This window comes from Nipponia nippon, unplaced genomic scaffold (genome assembly GCF_047370975.1).
Source record: "Nipponia nippon isolate SJK-2023a ecotype South Korea unplaced genomic scaffold, ASM4737097v1 scaffold_16, whole genome shotgun sequence".
NCBI lineage: Eukaryota > Metazoa > Chordata > Aves > Pelecaniformes > Threskiornithidae > Nipponia > Nipponia nippon.
In genome coordinates this window covers 6,725,760-6,744,187 of record NW_028262332.1, presented here as the reverse complement: position 1 = coordinate 6,744,187, position 18,428 = coordinate 6,725,760, and the positions used below count along the sequence as shown (strand labels likewise).

At 60.7% G+C, this 18,428-nt stretch overlaps 2 protein-coding genes across 7 annotated transcripts; one reads left to right on the top strand and one right to left on the bottom strand.

Moving 5' to 3' along the window:
• Nucleotides 1-535: 535 nt before the first annotated feature.
• ASB6 (ankyrin repeat and SOCS box containing 6) lies at nt 536-5,121 on the top strand. The gene is made up of 7 exons (XM_087753134.1): nt 536-616; nt 1,588-1,821; nt 2,282-2,463; nt 2,874-2,980; nt 3,398-3,506; nt 4,016-4,102; nt 4,305-5,121. Exons 2-7 carry the CDS (start codon nt 1,709-1,711, stop codon nt 4,979-4,981), a joined length of 1,275 nt encoding a protein of 424 aa, XP_087609260.1. The 5' UTR covers nt 536-616; nt 1,588-1,708; the 3' UTR covers nt 4,982-5,121.
• A 2,102-nt stretch (nt 5,122-7,223) lies between these two features.
• NTMT1 (N-terminal Xaa-Pro-Lys N-methyltransferase 1) lies at nt 7,224-10,778 on the bottom strand. Of its 6 annotated transcripts, none has more exons than XM_087753137.1 (5): nt 10,709-10,778; nt 9,574-9,724; nt 8,639-8,834; nt 8,160-8,412; nt 7,224-7,719 (listed from the first exon to the last, which is right to left on the bottom strand). In XM_087753137.1, exons 3-5 carry the CDS (start codon nt 8,798-8,800, stop codon nt 7,463-7,465), a joined length of 672 nt encoding a protein of 223 aa, XP_087609263.1. In that variant the 5' UTR covers nt 8,801-8,834; nt 9,574-9,724; nt 10,709-10,778; the 3' UTR covers nt 7,224-7,462. The 6 variants fall into 6 exon arrangements, with proteins under 6 accessions (XP_087609263.1, XP_087609261.1, XP_087609266.1 ...); XM_087753135.1 differs by having other exon boundaries at nt 9,660-9,724; nt 10,709-10,756; XM_087753140.1 differs by lacking the exon at nt 10,709-10,778 and adding an exon at nt 10,496-10,644 and having other exon boundaries at nt 8,639-8,840; nt 9,660-9,724.
• Between the last annotated feature and the right edge of the window lie 7,650 nt (nt 10,779-18,428).

Genomic DNA, 18,428 nt, shown 5'->3' with positions numbered 1-18,428 from the left:
GTGCGTGCGTGTGCGTGCGCACCTTGCCCGTGCACCGGCTTGTGCACGTGTGCGCGTGCCGCTGCGCTGGCGGGTGCGCACCCCGCGCGTGCGAGCAGCTGTGCACATCTGGGGTGCTGGGAGGGGTTGTGCTGGCGCGCCTTGGGCGGTTGTGTCCGTGCACGGGGTGTGAGTGTGTGCGTGTGTGCGCACGGGGGTTCGTGCGCTTGCGTGTGCACGCGGGAGTGCCCGCGGACGTTGGGTGTGCAAACGCCCCGTGCACACCTGCGCCCGCTTGGACGGGCGGAGCGGGCACCTCGTGTGCGCGGAGGGGCGTGCGCGGAGGGGGTGCACCGGCGGTGTGCACCGGGGGTGTGCACCGGGGGCGTGCACCGGGGGCGTGCACCGGGGGCGTGCACCGGGCGTGCCCCGGCTCGCGCCCGCCGCGATCGTTCCCGCCGCTCCCGGCCGCGTGCTGCCCCCTGCCGGCCGCGCCGCAGCCCCGCCCCTCTCAGACCCCGCCCCCTCAGACCCCGCCCCGGTGTAGCCACGCCCCCGGAGAGGCCCCCGCCCCGGTTAAAGGCCCCCGCCCCACCCTGCACAACCGGCGGCTTCCGCTTCCGGCGGCGGGGCCGGGGTAGGTGAGGGGCGGCCTCGGCTCCGGGGCGGCCTCCGCGAGGGGAGCGTGGTTGCTGGGGCCCCCGGTTCTCCCCCCGCCGTGGAGCTTGGGGGCACTGCGGGCATTGCCGGGCTCGCCCCGCGGCTCCGGGGGCTCGCCCCGTGGCGTGCGGCGGGGTTAGCGGCCGCTGGGGCCGTCTCGGTGGGGTCCCGGGGGCCCCGGCCCTGGCCCGCTCCGGGATGCTGGGGGGGGTTATGGGCCTCTGCGCTTGCCCCCGTGGGGCGCAGTGGGATTTAGGGGCCTCTCGGGTCCCCCCACAGAGTTGCCGCCCTGCGCGATGGCCCCTGGGCTAGTTCCTGTGGGTCACGGGGGGGGGGGGGGGGTTGGTGGCCCCCGGGCTGGCTCCTGTGGGTCACAGGAAGGGGTTGGTGGCCCCTGGGCTGGCTCCTGTGGGTCACAGGAAGGGGTTGGTAGCCCCTGGGCTGGCTCCTGTGGGTCACAGGAAGGGGTTGGTGGCCCCTGGGCTGGTTCCTGTGGGTCACAGGAAGGGGTTGGTAGCCCCTGGGCTGGCTCCTGTGGGTCGCAGGGGGTTACAGGGCCCCCAGCCTTGCGGGGGCTGCTCCAGCCCTGCTCTCCCCACAAAAAGCAGGCAGGGGTTGCTGGTTGCAGGCACCCAGGAGCACTCAGAGCCCCGCTCCGCTCTGGCCGCCCTCCCCCTGGCACCCCCAGCACGTGGGGGCTTGTGGCAGAGCCTGTGCAAATGCGGTTTGCCCTGAGCCTGGGCTCAGCCTCGTGTGTTTTCTTCCTGCGCCCAGATAACTCTAATTTGCAGCTCTGTGCGCAGGAGATAATTTGGATGCACCTCCGTGGCGCGTGGGAGGAGATCCCTGCGCTAGTCTTTGTTGCCTTTGAGATATGCATAAGGAGGGAGAAAGGCTGTGCTTTTTTCTAAATGCAAAACTGCTAGAAAGGCTCATTTGTTTTAAAAGGAGGGAAAAGTCCTTTGGAAACGAGGCAGCGCCAGGGTCTGTCCGCCAGAGACCTGTGTGGGGGAAGACACCACTGCCATGCTGGAGGCCCATGGACGGTCTGTGCGCGTAGCAGAGCACGATGCCTTTCCTGCACGGCTTCCGCAGGATCATCTTCGAGTATCAGCCCCTGGTGGACGAGATCTTGGGGCTGCTGGCAATACAGGATGCGGAAAGGCAGAGCACTCTTGAGAGGTAACTAGCCGGGGCTAAACACCCCGTTTAGGGTCGCAGTGGGGTTTAGGGGTGTTTTAGGGGGTGATAGCTGGAGCTCAGTGATGCAGCCAAGGACAGACATGGCACTGGCTGGGAACAAACCCCAGTCCCGGTGGGCAGCTCATCCCATGGACCCTCCTCTTGCTGCTGTTCTTTGGGAACGTGGGGGTGGAGCAGAGCAAACATGGGGGCTACGTGTGCTCCCCAGGAACAGCCCTTTCTGCCTGACCCATGGCAATAAAACCTAAACCGGGGTTCAGCTGTGCCCCTGATGCTGCTGCATCACCCCATAGCAAACAGGTTAGAGACCTGGTGGTGATAAGACAAGAGGGGAGACCAGGGATTTTTCTTCTTTCCCTGGTGCTGCTTTGACCCTTGCACGCCCCGGAGATGTGTGCCGTTCTGCTGAGTAACTGGTTGTTTTTGGGTGTGTCTTAAGCCCTGCCTGTCTGGGCAGCGACAGGAGCCAGCTCGCAGCTGTGAGACAAGTCTTGGAAAGGGAGACCCACTCCCCTTTTTATCAGGAAGGCGTGAGCTATGCCCTGCTGAAGGTCACTGAGCTGGGGCTCGTCCCTGCTGCAGAAATCCTCCTGGAGTTTGGAGCTGACCTCAGCTTTGAAGGTAAGGCTGGTGAGGAGGGGCTGGGCCTGGGTCTGTTCCTCGGGCTGGCCAGGGGGAACCAGCTGGTGAGAAACTGCCCGGGGAGGTGGTGATAGCTGGGGCAGCAAGAGGGGGTGCTGCCAGCTCAGACCCCCGCTCTGCTGGGGTAGCGTGGATGTGCTTTGTGGCAGCCCTTGGGGTGGACTGGGGGATGGCCAGGGGCTTGGGGGCCAGCGTGAACCTCTCAGGACTTTTGCCAGAGGCAGAGCCATTGCAAAAGCAGGACCTGGGGTGTCTGTGACAGCCCTGTTTTCACGGGCTTCACTGTGTTCTCGGGACCGTCCCCAGCTGCCCCCTTCCACTTTTGGCAGGTGTCAGGGCCGTTCTGGGGAAGCCCGTACTTCTCTCTGACTCTCTGCTTTTGTCCTCAGATCCAGTCACCTACTACACCCCCCTGCACATCGCAGTGCTCCGCAACCAGCTGGATATGGTGGAGCTCCTGGTGCGCCACGGGGCTGACATCAACCGCAGAGACCGGGTACGGGCTTAGCTGCCTGAGTGCGGCCAAGCTGAGCCCCCTCGAGACTTAGCTGCAAGGGACTGGCGTGTGGGGACAGCCCTCCCAGCTTCCCACCTCCCGGACTTCGCTCCGTGCCGCTTCCCCTTGGTGACCTCCTGTGCCTGTTGTCCGTAGTGCTCCAGTGCTGTGGCAGAAGTTCAGGTTGCCTTTGGCCGAGCAAACCTGCCTCTGCCGTGGAGCGATGGGTGGGAGGAGGCTGGCGTAGACGCGCCTCTCCCTGCGGATGCACCGGAGAAGGTTCACTTTGATTTTTCAGGATGGGTTGAAATATATTCTTATGTTGGCTGTGATGAAGCCCCAGCAGCGACTCTCCAGAGGCACTCACAAATAGTCTTTAATCCTTACTAGTGTTTTTTCCCCTCTTGCTCTGTGCAGATCCACGAAAGCAGTCCCCTCGATCTGGCCAGCGAGGAGCCCGAGCGGTTGCCGTGCCTCCAGCGGCTGCTTCAGCTGGGGGCTGATGTCAACGCAGCTGACAAAAACGGTCCGTGCGCCTCATCCGGCTCCCCCAGCCCGCGTGCTCCCAGCATCCAGCCCTCGTGGGTGGGCTAGAGCAGGGCATGGGGTCCGGGTCCTTCCGTCTTGCTGCTGTAAACGCTCTCTGGTTGTAAACTAACTGGTTTGGATGTTTGCAGGCTGCAGAACCTCCCTGGTGCTCTGTGCTTTGTCCTTGCGTGTTGGCTGTGTCAGGTGCTGAAGGGGGCTGAAACCAGCTCTGCGCAGTCCATGGGAGATGGGATGGGGCTGTGCCTCCGTAGCCCTGTGGTACCCGCACACTCTCTCATGGCACACGTGCCCTCTGGGGCCACCACCAATGCTGCATGTCTGGCCTATGACCCTGTCCCCACAGCTGTGCACCGTCACAGGGACAGCGGGAGCCTGCCAGAAGGGGAAGGGCTGGTTCTCCCTGTGTTTGGTGGGGTGGATTGTTTTCCTTCCTCCTTTTGGGGTCTCACCCTATTTTCATCTGACTGACCGATTGCTCCATCACAGGAAAGACAGCGCTGTTGCACGCCCTGGCCAGCAGTGACGGTGTCCAGATCCACAACACAGAGAGCATCCGTCTCCTATTGGAAGGAGGTGAGGGCAACCTTCTCCGCTCTCCGGGCACAATCCCTCCAGGCCTAGCACTGGCTGATTCTTTGTACGGCACCGGGCACTGTCCTCTCAACTCTTTTATGTTCCCACTTGAGCCAAGAGTAAAGCCTGGCAGTGCCAGAGTCAGTGCTGTCCTGGCCTCATTGTCTGCAATGCCACTTACGTTCTCTGTCCCTTCCTCCAGGTGCGGACGTCAGAGCCACCACCAAAGACGGTGACACTGTCTTCACCTACATCATTTTCCTGCTGGGAGAGATGGTGTGCAGCAACGCTGAGGAGGCACAGGTGATCAATCGCTTCTGCTTTCGTGTCACACAGCTGCTGCTGGCTCACGGTGCCAACCCCAGTGGGTGCCCGGCCCCCGAGTCCCTCACCCACCTCTGCTTCAAAAGCTTCAAACGCCACTTCCCACTGCTGCGTTTCTTGCTGGAGTCGGGTGCTGCCTACAACTGCTCCCTCCACGGTCCCTCCTGCTGGTCGGGCTTCCACATCATCTTTGAGTGCCTCTGCTCGCACCTCAGTGTCTCCGAAGATGACAGCTTCTCTACAGACCTCATCCAGAAGGGTCAGACTCTGCTGGAGCTCATGATGGCCAGTTCGCAGGCCATCCGGCTGCCCAGCAACTTTGAGGTCAACACCAGCAGCTGTAGGTACCACGGGGAGAAGATAAGGACTCTCTTCTGCTCTCTGAAGCAGCTGGAGCACTCCCCACAGGCACTGAAACATCTCTGCAGGGTGTTTATCCGGCAGCGCCTTAAACCGTGGCCAGTAGATGTCAAAATCAAGGCTCTACCTCTTCCAGACAGGCTGAAGTGGTACCTCCTCATTGACCATGCTGCTGCGGAGCACGAGGACCTCTGAGCCTGACTAATGCCTCTCCATCTCCCCCTCCTCCAGAGTCGTGGTGTGCCTACAGCCATCAAATCTCTGCTCTGGGCCAGCTTTCTCCACAAGAGGTGGACCGTCCACGCACCCACGGCTTGGCCAGCGCTGCCTACGGCGTCCGTCTCTGCTGCGTTTTTTGGGGAGGGGGGGTGCTTTTTTGAGCATGACGCTGCACGCACGTGTGTGGAGGCCTTGTTGCTCTGGGGCACATCGTGGGGAGGCGGGCAGAGCCCTGTGGCTCCCTGGGGGTGAAGAGAGCCCCTGGGCATCAGGGAGCTGGATACTGGGGCAGGGGGCTGGTTTGTGTGGATTTTAAGATCGGCGGGGCGGTTGGGGTGGTGTGACTGGACAGGCAGCCTGTCCCCTCTCTTCCAGCCCTGCCGGGTCCGGGGTGGGTGAAGCAGTGCCTTAGGCCAGCAGCGGAGTTGTGAGATGCCTCGGGGTGCTGGGAGAAGAGAAGTTCCCTGTGCCAGGAGAGCGCTGGCATCTGTGTCCTGCTTTCCTGCCTGCGGTCCTGCTGGTGGGAGCAGCCGCGGTGGAGGCAGGTCCGGCATCTCCGCACGGATGTGGATGCCTTCCTCGCTCACCCAGGCTTCGAGCGTGACGGGGAAGGGGGGCTGGCAGTGGTGGCCAGCTGCTCGGCACCCTGAGGTTCTGCTGGGAGCACCCCATCCTCCCGGCACAGAGGACCATCCACCAAGGACATCTCAGAGGTGCTGGGCTCCAAAACAAACAGACAAACGGATGTTTCTTGGGTTCGTGGTGTGTTCCCTGTGCAAGGATGAGGAATGGGTGACTGATTGCTGAGCGCCGCGTGCCTCCCTCCCCGTTCCTTGGCTCTTTCCCTTGCCGAGTGATCGCAGGACCTCAGTCTCCAGTGCCTCCTTCCCAGGAACAAGAAATTGCAGCAGGACTCAGGGGTTTTCTTTCCAACCTCCTACCGGAACCTGCAAACTCTGGGGCTGCACGCGGAGGCCCCGTGTCCCAGCCTTGCCACAGCTGCCTGGCTCCCCCTTCTAGGCATCTGCTTCCTCGTGATGTGCCAAAGACTGGCTGCAGAGCTGAGCCACCCACATTTTTGTTTGGCTTTTTTTTTTTTTTTTGGTCTGTCATGGGGGACAGATGCAGAAAAGGATGAAAAGAGGGGAAAAAAAACCATTGTGCTGAGCAGGTACGATTTATAGCAGGTGGATCTGGGACCCACGGGCAGTTTGCCTGCTGCAGGATTGTCTCCCCCATTGCCCTCTTGGCAGCATCTGTGTTTTACCTTCTCCCGCCCCATGGAACTGGAGCTGTGCATCTTGATGAATTGATGTTTTAAAAAAAAAAAAAATAATGCAATCAAATACTCCCCTGGTGTCTGGAATGGGAAATGAGCAATTAAACGAGGCCTTTTGTAATAAGGACAAGGGGCTTGTTTCTTCTGCAGGAGAGACAGGGCAGAAGAGAGGGCTCTGCAGGGATGGGGGGAATCGTGTGTCAGCCCAGCTGGAGGGATGGGCTGCAACTGGGGGTCTTCCCACCCGGCAAGCTGTCGTGCCAGCGCTGGCTGCGGTGTGCTGCATTAGGCTGGCACAGGGACGCGACTGGACTCGGGCAAAATGAAGCGGAGATGGCCAAGGGAGCGTTCGAAGCTGGGCGATGGCGTGGGGTGGTGGGGGAGCGGCTGTAGCGTTGCTGCGTTCGAGCGGGAGGTGCTGGGCATCACCGTGAGCCTGCGGTGACGGGCTGGGGGTCCGGAGGCAGCTCGGAGCGGGTTCCCTGTTAATGCCCAGCGCACACCAGCTCTCTCCCGGGGTTGCAGGGCTTTGGGTTCTCCCTGTCCCTGGAGGAACCTGGGGGAGCCAGGATTACATCCACCTCCCTTTTTGCTGCACATGTGGGAGAGCTGCTCATGGGTTTAAAGAAGCCCCCACAAAGCCCCAGCACCCACTGCAGGGAAACGGCAGAGATTTCTCCCATTTGCCTTGCCCAGCTCGGTGCTGTGAGCAGCAGCAAGCTCAAGAGCAGGAAAGGGTCAAACACCCAAGGGAGGAAGGGAGCCCAGCCCCTCACAGAGGTGCTCTGAGCTGCTGTTCACTAACAGGAGCCCTGTGCGACTGCGGTCAGCAACCTGCTGGTGCACGGCTTTTGCCGGGGAGACCCTCTTGCTCCCGTACAGAGCCCCCGAAGGCGGCATCAAGCCAACGCTGTGTCTGACAAAGCCCACGTGCAGAAGTGCAACAGCAGGAAAATGTATTTGGCAAACACCTCTTTTCACAAACAGCAGCAACTTGGAAGACAAAGCCCCATCCTCGTCACCAGCCCCGGAGAGAGGGACCCATGACACCCTCGCCGCCGTCTGCTACCCCATGGTGAAGGCACGGTCCTCACCCCTCCCGGCCCCAGCAGGAATCACCATGCTGGCCCGTGCTCCGAGCTGGCCCCGGAGAGACCTCCTCCCGCCGCCGGCCGCCCTCATCTCATGGCAAAGGTGTAGACATGGTAGATCTCATCGGGGAAGTTCTCCTGGCGCTCCTCGGCCAGGAGGTGCAGCCCAGCTCGGCGGATGATCTTACGGACCACGTCCAGGTCCCGGCAGACGCTGCTGTCCACATCGTCCATGATCACGCCCTCCTGAGCCATGTTGTCCTTGATGACCACGATGCCGTTGGGCCGCAGGCCGGCACGGCACCGCTTCAGGAAGTCAGAGAGGTGGTTGTCGGTGAGGTGTCCTGGAGGAGCAGAGCAGGTGTTAGAGGGCGCAGGGTGACTGCGGCAGGACCCCAGTGCCGGGGTGACAGGAGGGGAGGAGACCAGGAGACCGCGGTTGGGAACCCTCCTGATCCAGGCAGCCAAATACTTGAGCCATTTGCAAGTGAAAGCTTTAGCTTGGGGGTGTCCCACTTGTGTCCCGCGAGCTCTGTCCAACCCACACCTCTGCCCTGGCCTCCAAGGGCTTGGGGGAAAAGTCCCCCCAGTGCCATGCCCTTGCAGTGCCCAAGGAGGGCAGGTCCCCAACCCACCCTCCCACCCACGCTGTGATGCTCATCCTTAGCGCAGACCTCAAGCTCTCTTGCCCAAAGCTCTCCCCAGTGCGTGGGGCACCTGCACCTCGGGGGAAGCTGGACGGAGGACTGGCTGGTGAGACCCCCACGAGCTGAGTGACCCTCACCGATGACCCACTGGATCCAGATGACGTCATAGGAGTTTGGCTCGGGGCTGAAGTCCTGGAGGCCGCAGCAGAAGTAGTTGCGCACCCGCCTGCCCTCCTCTCCCAGGTAGCTCTTGGCCTTGGTGAGGAAGTCCTCCGTCACGTCCACCATGTCCACCGTCTTGAAGAGGGGCAACAGCAGCCGCTTGGTGATCCGGCCGATGCCTGCCCCGCAGTCCAGAGCACGGGTTGTCCCCGTCCGGTTGGGGCCATCCTGGAACAACAACCACGAGGGGCTGAATCCCACCGCGAGGTACCCACGGAGGAGAAACGGGGCAACCATGCAGGACGGGGCTGCGGTATGGGGGACACGCTGCAGGGCAAAGCTCTCCCAGCACACACGCAATGGAGGATCCCACGGAGCGACTCAAAGGGAAGAGCCCAGCTCAGTGCTGGGAGAAGGATGGGGCTTTGGGAGCATGACAGACCGTGCCACCTACCCGCAGAAACCTCTGCAGGAACTTCCTGGAGCTGTTGATGTCAATGCTGGAGATGTGGCCGTAGCCCCCCAGCATGCCGTCCACCGTGGCGGGCACGTCCTTCCAGTACTTTTCCGCCTTGGAGTAAAACTCAAACTCGTTCTCCACCACCTCGCTCGTCATGCTGGCCGAGGGGCACGTGCCCGCGCGGGACTCGCTGCTCCTCCGAGATGGGAGAAACCGCCGGTCAGGTCCGAAAGAGCCGCAGGCACAAAGCCCCCCCGAACCGGGGAGGCAGGCGTCAGCTGTGTGAGTACCCCAATTTCTATTTCTCACCCCTTCCCCCTCCCCAGGGCTATTTCAAACCCTAGAAACCTTCTGGCGAGAGCAAAAAGGAAGAAAGATCTAAATCTTGGTATTTTCCAGAGACCAACAAGCCCAAAACCCCTTCCCAGGCAGGGATGCCCCAGCCAGACCTGGCATCCTGGAGCCTTGCTCAGCAATACATCCAATTTTCTTTTTTATTTTTTTTTTTTAAGGCTGACCCACCCTTTTCACCTATTCTGTCTCTTCTTTCCCTGTCTTAAGAGCATCAACATTTTACAGATTACGTTTATCTGTGGCGACAGCCCCATCAGTCACCTCCAATTACATCTGGAGTTGCTAAAAGTTATCCAAAGCACCTACCTGAGGATTGTAAATCTCAGCCGTGACCGTAAGTTAGATATTTGCAATATAATAAAGTCAAGGTATAATCAGCAATACAAGCTATAGATCCCCCCCAGACATCTCATAATTCAAACCACTGTGGATTTGATTAACTGCGCTGGGGATTAAAAACTGGATTTAAAGTGGCCGAAGGGTAAATTCAAGGACTTCAAACACCTTTACAAATAAAGAAATATATAGGGTTCATGGCTTGAATTTGCTGGCAAATATCCCATTAGACACAAAACCTTTTCTATGGCAGCTTAGGCAGTTTCGGTGGCCCCGTGTGGTCTTCAACAGCCTGAGGACGGAGCAGGGGGACGCAGCATCTCACCTTACGGATCACTGGTTGAAATCCAGTTTGGCTCGGTGGTGCCAGGAGCTGGTCTGCGCTGTGATCTAGGGGAAGAAAAGAAGGATTTTAGTCCCAAATCAGCCCTTTAGTCCTGCAAGCGTAAGCGAGGCCAACCACAGCCCCAGGGAGCCGGAGGTAAGAGCCACCCTGGCCCCGCAGGCACCCTCCCGGGGTGGATGGGGCGCAGGAGCTGCTGCTGCCCCATAGCTCAGAGGTGTCAGGAGGCTGAGCCATGGGGGCAGCCGGTGCGTGGAGGGTTTTGGCCCCGCTTCAGGCAGCATTGCTGTCTGATCTCATGGGCTGGGACCCCGGTTCACCCTCCTGGCAGTCTTCACCCTTCCTTAGCCCTGGGTTCGACTTGGTGACTCCCTGGTGATGCTTCTCAGGGTGTCACAGGCCACCGGCACAGGTCGAGAGCACCCACAGACGGCTCTACCCGGACCCTGGTGCTGGCATCTCCCCTTCCCGCTGCCCCAAGAGCCCCCCGAAACATGGCAGCTCCCCAGCTGGCATGCGGGAGGGTGAGGGCAGGTACTGGCCCCGCAGGCCTCGGCAGCCCTGGGGAGAAGGTCACACCGGCCCTCCCCGCTTTCCGAGGGGAGGGTCACCTCAGTGCGGGGCCCGTTCCCCGACCCCTGGGGCCGTTCGCAGGCTGGGGTCCCCCGGGGAGGGGTGCACCGCCACGGGGGGCACTGGGGTCCCATCCTGGGGGGGTTACACCAGCCCTGCCCGTGGGGGTGCGAGGGGGCGGTTCCCGGTTCAAGGCCTAAACCAACCATTTCCCCGGTAGCCCCAGCCTGGGGCTGCGGACCCACCCCCGCCCTCCAGGGCTGCGGCGTGGGCCCCCCGCCCCGGGGAGCCCCGCAGGCCGCCGGGAGGGGAGGCCGGATCCGGACGCGGCAGCTCCCCCGGCCGCTCCCGGCCCCCCCCGCCGCTGCGGGCACGGGGCGGCGGAGCGGCCCCGGGGGGGGGGGGGGTGCCCGGTCCCGCCCGCTCCCCCGGGCCGGGCGGCCGCGACCCCCGGTTACCTCAGGCGGCGGCCGCGCTCTGTGCCCCCCCCACCCCCTGCTCCCGCCCCCGCCGTGACGGGCGGCCGCGGGCACCAACCAGGTGGCGGCGCTCGCAGTGACGTCAGTGTGAGGTCACCTCGGTGGGCGGGCCCTCCCGCCGCTCTCCTACCGCGGGGGGGCGCCCCGGGAGCGGGTGGGAGGGGGGCTCGCTGTGGGGCGGACTGGGACGGCCTGGGGAGGACTGGGACGGACTGGGGCGGACTGGGGCGGGGTCCGGGGCAGCAGCGGGGGGCGGCTGAGGGCAGGGGAGGCCCCGTCCCGCCCCGCTGCGGGGCCCGGCGTCCCCGCTGTCTGCCCGCACCGTGTGACGGGCGGCCCCGGAGCTGCCCCGCGGGCTCCAGCGGGGCTTCGTGCCGCGCCCCGGGCCCCCCGCCCCGGCCCTCAGCCCGGCAGCGGGCGGCTGTCCGCGGGGCGCGGCGGGGGGGCACCGGGGGGGCTGCCGGTGAGGGCGGCGGGGTCGGGGTGGCAGGGACAAGGAGCACCCGGGGTTGACAACGGAGGGGGTGTCGGGGTCGGGCTGCCGCCTGCCCCCGGCCCGGCCCTGCCGCCGCCCCGTCCCCGTCCCCGTCCCGCCGTTGTCCTTGTCCCGTCGCGGTGCCGTCGCGGTGCCGCCGCGGTGCCGCCGTGTCCCGCCGCGGCCGCGCGGGGGCGCTGTTGTCCCGCCGTTGCGCCGCCGCCGCGGGAACTTGGCTGCGTCCTGCGGGGGGGGGGGGGGGGGGGAACCGGACCCGCAGCGACCCCCGCGCCCACCCCGGCACCCCCGCACCGGGCACCCGCCTCCCCCCAACCCCGCGGCCCGGCGGGGGCACCGGACCCTCACCCTCCCGTGGCCCCGGCTTTGCCTTGCCCCGCTCTGTTCTGCCGGGGAGCTGAGGCCCGACAAGGCTCATCGCAGCTGTAGCCCCCTCCGCATCGCACCCCGGCCACCCGGGCTGCAGCCGAGACCCTCTCCCCTTTGGGGAAGCTCCCTCCTGCCCTCCCCCGGTCTGCGGTCAAGGGCGAACATCCCACCCCGCAGCCTGCCCTCCGTACCCCCGCCCCAGCCGGACCGGGTTCACCCCCCCCGACTCCCATGGATGGGGACCTGCGGTGCCCGAGGCTTTCCCAAGGGGATCACTGTGGGGACAGTGACAAAACTGGGTTGGCTGCAGCCTTGTCCCTGGGGAAAGGAGGCCGGTGTGGATTCTCTGGTGTCTAATATGGGGTGAGTCCTTCCCTCAGCAGGGCACCAGCCCCTCCCTTGGCTTCCCCCGGACACCGACTTGCACAAAACCTGTAGGAACAAAATCTGCTTGAAATCACCCAAAGCGGTCAGAAGGTAGCGGCAACAGGGACAACACTGCACGGGCACAGGGGGAGCGGGGCCCATTCCCACTCGGCCAGCACCCACTTACACCCCAAAATGTCCTAATGGCCTCAGCAAGGACTTGCTGTCCCCAAAACAGAGCTGCTCACCCCATGGCCATCCAAAAATCCATGGCACAACCAGGATGCGGCCTCGGAGCCAGAGCCCCTTGCTGTGCTTCCACGGTGCCGATGTGGAAAGCGAAGGGAGACCCTACTTTTGGGCAAGCAGCTGGCACCCCAGGACAGCTTTTGGGCACCCAGGTCCCCCGAGTCCCTGCAAAAGGGCCCAAGCGTGCTGGGGGCGGCAGCGACCCGAGGCGGGGGCTGATGGCAGGGGCTGGGAGCGCATGTTTAGTCGGCTGCGGACTTGGGGATGCAGTGAGAGCATCTCTAAGCACAGAAAGAACTGCTTTTGCCCCATTTTGCTTTCCAGATTTTAAGGAAATGAGGCTATCTGTCACCGAGGAGGGGACACTGAGCACGGGGCAGCAGCGCCTGGCTGCTCCCGGGATGGGGTGGTATTTGGGGAGGTGCATGGGGCTGAGCTCGTTCCCCATGCACAGGCACCTTAATGACCAAAACCCACCAGTTTTCCCCTCGCTGAAGCCACCAGCGGCCGTTGCATCGCTCTGGTCATCACCTGCATTTTCAAGCAGGCCATGGGGCATCCTCATCCCATCCATACCACCTATTTCCCACGGGACCCTGCAGTATTTGCTCTCCCTGCTTCCCAAAAAAGACATTTTTCTCCTTTTTTTTTTCACCATACCGCACTGGGGCTCATGCAGACCCTTTCCATTGAGCCCCAGTCTCCCCCTCTATCCTTCCCTGCCGCCGAGGCCCTTTGCGGTGGCCGGGAGGGGACGGTGCTCCTGTCCCCTCCCCGGGGCTGGGGCTCTGCGTCAGCCCCTCAGGTTTCAATGAAACCTGCAGTGGTTGCCTTGAACCGGGGGCCAACCTCACTTGTAAATGTTCCCTTTGATTATATACTGTTATTATTATTATTAAGGCAACAGAGTGTGGCTGAAAATTAAGAGAGGAAAAAGAAATCGGTTGAGCATTCCTCGTCTTGACACGCTCCTGAGCCTGGCAAGGGGCCAGTGCTGGGGACAAGGGTCCCACCATCGAGGACGCCCAATTGGGTCCCACTTTCTGCTGGAGATGGGTCCAACCTTGGGGCCAGTTTGTGCAAAGCCAAGTCTGCAAAAACGTGGCAGCACCGTGCTGCAGAGCCGCCCGCTTCCCTCCTCGGCTCAGCTGCCTCCCCGTGGTTGCTGCTGCCGGGAAATGCTTTTCCTCTGACCAGTTTCAATCTTGTCACTGGGTAATTCCTTGTGCGACGAGACAGAAACCAACCCCCGGACCCTCTTCTCCAGCCCATTTGTTTCCCTGCACACTCTCCTGCTCCAGCTCACTTGCCGCCTTTCAAGGTAATCACTGGCGCTGCAATCGCTCTTCAGGAATATTTTTTTTTTCTTTTCCCCAGGTGCTTAATCACCCTTATTACCCTTTTCTGATTAATTAATTCTAATTAATTTTGCACTATCGTTTTTGTGAAGAAGTGACCAGGATGGCACATGTTGTTGCAGGTGATTTGCAAGGCAGGTCCTGCAGCGCCAGCATAGCCCTTCCCTCACTGGCGTTTAACCCGGGTCCGGGCAGGCGCCTGCTGCCCTGTTTGCTGCCATTAATGGCAATTAATAGAGTAACGAAGCCCTCCGAGGCCCTGGGAAGAGCCCCAAGGGACTTTGCTGGGAACCATGCAGGATGCTCCCACCTCCTGGGCTCTGCCCAGGCAGTGGGGTTTGACCCCGGCCAAACCTGCCCCTTGCCTCCATGTTTGCCTGGCTCCGTCAGCCGCCTCCGCCGTGCCGTGGCGAAGGCTTGGGAAGTCGGAATAAATTAGGTCAGGGCTTCTCCCCGCTCACTGAGAGCCACCAAGGCGCTCGGAGGGGTGGCAGAGACGCGGGTCCCTTTGTGCCAGCCATGCTCCGCCACCTCTCATCTTCCAGCACCAGTGCCAGCACTTTGCCGGGTACCAGCACAGGCTTCACCCCTGCGTCACCCCAGGGCCTTCAGAGCCAAAACCCAATGTGCTGTGGGTGATCCTGCCCTTATAATAAATACATGTGTCCTGGGGACAGCGGCCAGCGTCCCTTTGCTGTTTGTCCCGAAAGCAACTCCTGGTCCGTACCTTATCCCCAGCACCCGGCAAGGAGAGGGGACGCGGGCTGGAAGGCTGCGGCCGCGCTCATGCCCAGGAGGCTTGTCAGGGATTCCCATGGCCCTGTCACCGGCTACCGCTCACTGTCCCAAAACGGAGCTGGTCGGATGCTTCTGCTGGTCAGATGCTTCTGCTGGCCAGGCGGCCACCCAGCGCGGCTCGGGGCTGGGACCGTCCATCCCACCTCGCTCCCTCGGCTACTGGCTCTCAGCGGGAGGCTGGAGCATTGCTGCCGACACTGCTGAACCCCCCAGCAGCCTGAAATATAGAAAATGTATTTATTATATACAGTGTAATATATGCTATATCCTATAAATATATGCTATATACTAGATAGTAAATAATATAGTGTATATATACATAAAAATTCTCTCTATACACTGTGTGTATAATATTGTGAGTATAATAACTGCATATATGTGTATGTATATATACACATATATAGTGTAAATGGACCATTTATGCCTATATGTATATACATATATGTATATAGCATACCATATACACCATACATATATAAACATATATTTACACACCGGATAGATATAGGTATATGCATATAGATATATGCACAGGGATATATGCATATAAATGTACACACACAAATATTTATACACACATATAAACCATATTTTTATATATGTATGCATGGTGTACATGGTATGGTGGGAGGGAAAGAGGGAGAGAGAGAGAATATGTACGTGTGTGTTGCGCACAGTGAAGCTACCCTGGCTCCGTGGCCGGTGCGGGGCAGTGGGGAGGAAGAGGAGGAAGAGGAGGGAGATGCAGAGGAAAGCACCCGGCAGGGAGAAAGAGGGAGAAAGAGGGAGAAAGAGGGAGAATACAAACTGCTCCAAGTTACAAAAGCTCCCCTCTTTGATTAATTGTACTTTCTGTTTGATAAATGTTACTCATGAGTATAAAATATGCAAAGCACTTAGCAAGTTCACACTGTTTAAAGAACTCAACTAACTAAATTAAAATTCGATGATACGAACGGAGCCGCTGAAGAGCAGCGTGGCAGCGCGCTGTTCGGGGAGCCAGCCCGAGCAGGGAGCCCGCGCCACGGCCATGCATCCCGCCCGCGCATCCCTCCCCGGAGAACCGAACCACACCAGCCTCGGCGCGGCAGCACCCAGCCCACGGGAAGGCGCCTCGGGCCCGGCTGCAGCGGGTTGTTTTGGTGAGGCCGTGGGCGAGGATTTCTCGTGTGGTTCCCCACACCCCGGCTGGGTCCCCGTGGGGTGGTGAGGGGCTGCAAGGGGCCAGCCCAGAGCATCCTCACCCCTCGGCTTTGCGGTGCTGCCTGCCCGGGACCGTGCTGTGCAGGCAGGGGTGTCCCTGGCACAGGGCTGCCTGCTGGCTTGGATCGGAGGGGCTGAATAATTTGCTCTAATTCCCAACTGCCCACCACTGTGGGTGGTGGCAGCCAAGCACCCAGCTCCAGTGACCGGGGTGGCTCCGGTGGGCACCCAGACCCCCAGAGCCCTGATGCAGCACCCCAGCATCCCATCCTGCACTCCCCCACCCTGAACCACTGTGCCTCTCATCACACCCCAGCAAATGTGCCACCTCCCTGCACGCTCGCAGCACTGTATCCTTCCAGACCTTTGAAGAAAACCAGCTCAGCCCTTTCTGGCTTTCCCAAAATGGCAGCTGAGCACCCTCGGGTGAAGGGGAGCCCCCCTGGCATGGGAAGGATGGGGGAACCCAGTTCTCCCCATGGGGTGTCTGCAGTCCTGCCAGCTTCCACCTCTGCCCCAGCTCATGGGCTGGGGGATGCGGAGAGCACTCTGGGGAGGATGCAGTGTGCACTGGGAGGATGCAGTGTGCACTGGGAGGATGCAGAATGTGCACTGGGAGGATGCAGTGTGTGCACTGGGAGGAGGCAGTGTGCACACTCAGCAGTTTTCCCTAGCTCCCAGTGCATGGCATGTGCCCAGTTCACACTGGACATGCTGCTTGGCCTCCTGCACTCCATCACCACCGTCCCAGGTGAGCAGGGCTTGCTGGAGGCAGCTTTGAGCAGCAGCATGTCAGGCAGGTAGCAGCTCCCTCCTGCCTGCATTTGAGAGGAGAAAGAAGGAGGAAAACCTGGCCTGGATCCGGCCTGACTGAGCGCCTGCCTCTCTGGAAAGATTTAAGAGCCCTGCTCACAAGGGTTAAGCATGTCCCCAGCGCTGCCCCCCCAGCCCCTGGGCTCCCCGTTGGGTCCCATGGGACCCCAAGCCGTGCACCCCTCATGGGCAGGGGGTCTCCAGCCCCTGTGCCCTGGGCAAGCGCTGCAGGCACTGGACTTTTGCATCCTAATAACTCTACAGCCGAAATACCGCCAGAGCTTCAAGTTCATCATTTCTGTGATGCCAACAGGCCCAGCCAGCATGTTGGTGCTGATGGCCCAAAACTCACTGTGCCTCACTGCCCAGGGGTATTCCTTCACCTCCTCGTTTGCCCGAGCCTCCTCCCAACCCTTCGGCCAAGCCGAGCTCTCGGGGCAAGAAGCCACAGGCAGAGGACGGGCAGGACAGAGGGACTTGACAGGGGGAAAAAGATGGTTTTTTCCAAAGCTGGTCTTCACTGGGCTGATAAATACTTCTGCAAGGCGTGACCCTGCACCGCCTCAGCCCCGACGGGGAGATTAAAATGACCCACACTTTGCAAAATCTCCTGGCATTTTTTGCTGGTGTGGCATGGCGAGGTGCTGCCGGGGTCCCAGCCCCGAGCCCCTGGCACAGCCCCGAGCCCCTGGCAGATCCCATTGCAGCACGGCCGATGCCTGGCTCGGTGGTAGCAAGCCAAGTTATCCTTGCAGTTTGAGCAATGATTTAGCCCCTACGAACCCACCCGGCTGTAAATCCTGGCATAGACAAGTCCCAAACATTCATTTCAGGCAATGCAGTTTGTGTCATCTCAGCATTAGCATTTACACTCTTATTAATTAATACTTGTTAAACTGAGACTAAAAATAAAGCGCTCAGCTCCTCGTCTCAGCTAACGCCTCTTTGCCCTCGCCCAGCAGCACGGCTGGGCTGTGGCAGGCTCAGCACCCGGCTGCTCCCTTCTCCATAGCCAGAAAGGAGAAAAAAAAGGGCTGTGTTGAAGCAGGAATCCTGCTAAAGCAAAATTCACCCCTTTCTGCACAGCCTGGTGGGACAAACCGAGCGTCTCAGCTGTCGCTAAGGGCGTGCGGCAGCGTCAGGCTTGCCTCCGCTCCTGCCTGGGACGAGCGGTGGGGTGACGGGGACGGCAGCGCACACAGGGTTTAACCTTTCTTTTCCGTTCCAGCTTCTGAACTTGTTTTTCTTTTGCTGTTTTTTTTTTTTTTTTCTTCCTGGGCTGGGCCGGCTCAGTTGCACTTCCCATTCGGAGCTGATTTCATTTCCCAGGCGGGACGCCCCGGGAGGGCTCGTGTCCAGGAAGGCAATGGTTAAGTGCGGTGGGCGCAGGTGGGCTTTTGTGCCTGCTCGCAGGCAGGCGCTGCCACCGCTGCCTTCAATTAAATCCGAAGGGCAGCAGTTGCTGCGAAAGTCCCTTTTCCCTCCACGGTGCTGCTGCTGCCCAGCAGCATCCCTTTGGATGCAAAGCCGGCTGCCGCCCAGCGGTTAGTGCTGCTGCTGGGGGAGCTGTGGAGGAGAGGAGGGTCTGAAATGGGGGTCAAAAAGGCTTTTGGGGAACCCCAGGGGTGAAACATGGCCAGGTTTGAGCATGGGCGACGGCGCTCCCCACCATGCTCCAGCCAAGCGTTAAACCCGTGAGGCTCCCTGTTTCCTCCCTTCCCAGTTGCCTGAGCTCTTGGGCCCCCTTCAAACCTCAGCTAAGCAAAGAAAGCAAAGTCTCAGCACAAGCTGCTTCCCATATAGATTACATACATTGCACATGGATCTATAGCACACAGACCTATAGTGCACACAGAGCCCAGGCGTGCGGCCGGCACAGTGCTGGCTGGATGAGGCTGTGCCGACTGCGGCTCCCCAGTGCTATTTCTGGGGAAGGCAGCCTGGTCTGCAATATTTAATAGCATTAATAATATTAATCAATAATACGATTCAATAATAACATTCAATAATAATATTCAGTAATAATTATTAATAATAACTTGTTTGTTAA

Coding starts and splice junctions, on each gene's coding strand:
- ASB6 (XM_087753134.1), top strand. CDS start 1,709: ATGCCTTTCCTGCACGGCTTCCGCAGGATCATCTTCGAGTATCAGCCC. Junction 3,507..4,015: donor CAACGCAGCTGACAAAAACG/GTCCGTGCGCCT, acceptor GCTCCATCACAG/GAAAGACAGCGCTGTTGCAC. Junction 4,103..4,304: donor CCGTCTCCTATTGGAAGGAG/GTGAGGGCAACC, acceptor CCCTTCCTCCAG/GTGCGGACGTCAGAGCCACC.
- NTMT1 (XM_087753137.1), bottom strand. CDS start 8,800: ATGACGAGCGAGGTGGTGGAGAACGAGTTTGAGTTTTACTCCAAGGCG. Junction 8,413..8,638: donor TCCTGCAGAGGTTTCTGCGG/GTAGGTGGCACG, acceptor TTGTTGTTCCAG/GATGGCCCCAACCGGACGGG. Junction 7,720..8,159: donor CTGGATCCAGTGGGTCATCG/GTGAGGGTCACT, acceptor CTGCTCCTCCAG/GACACCTCACCGACAACCAC.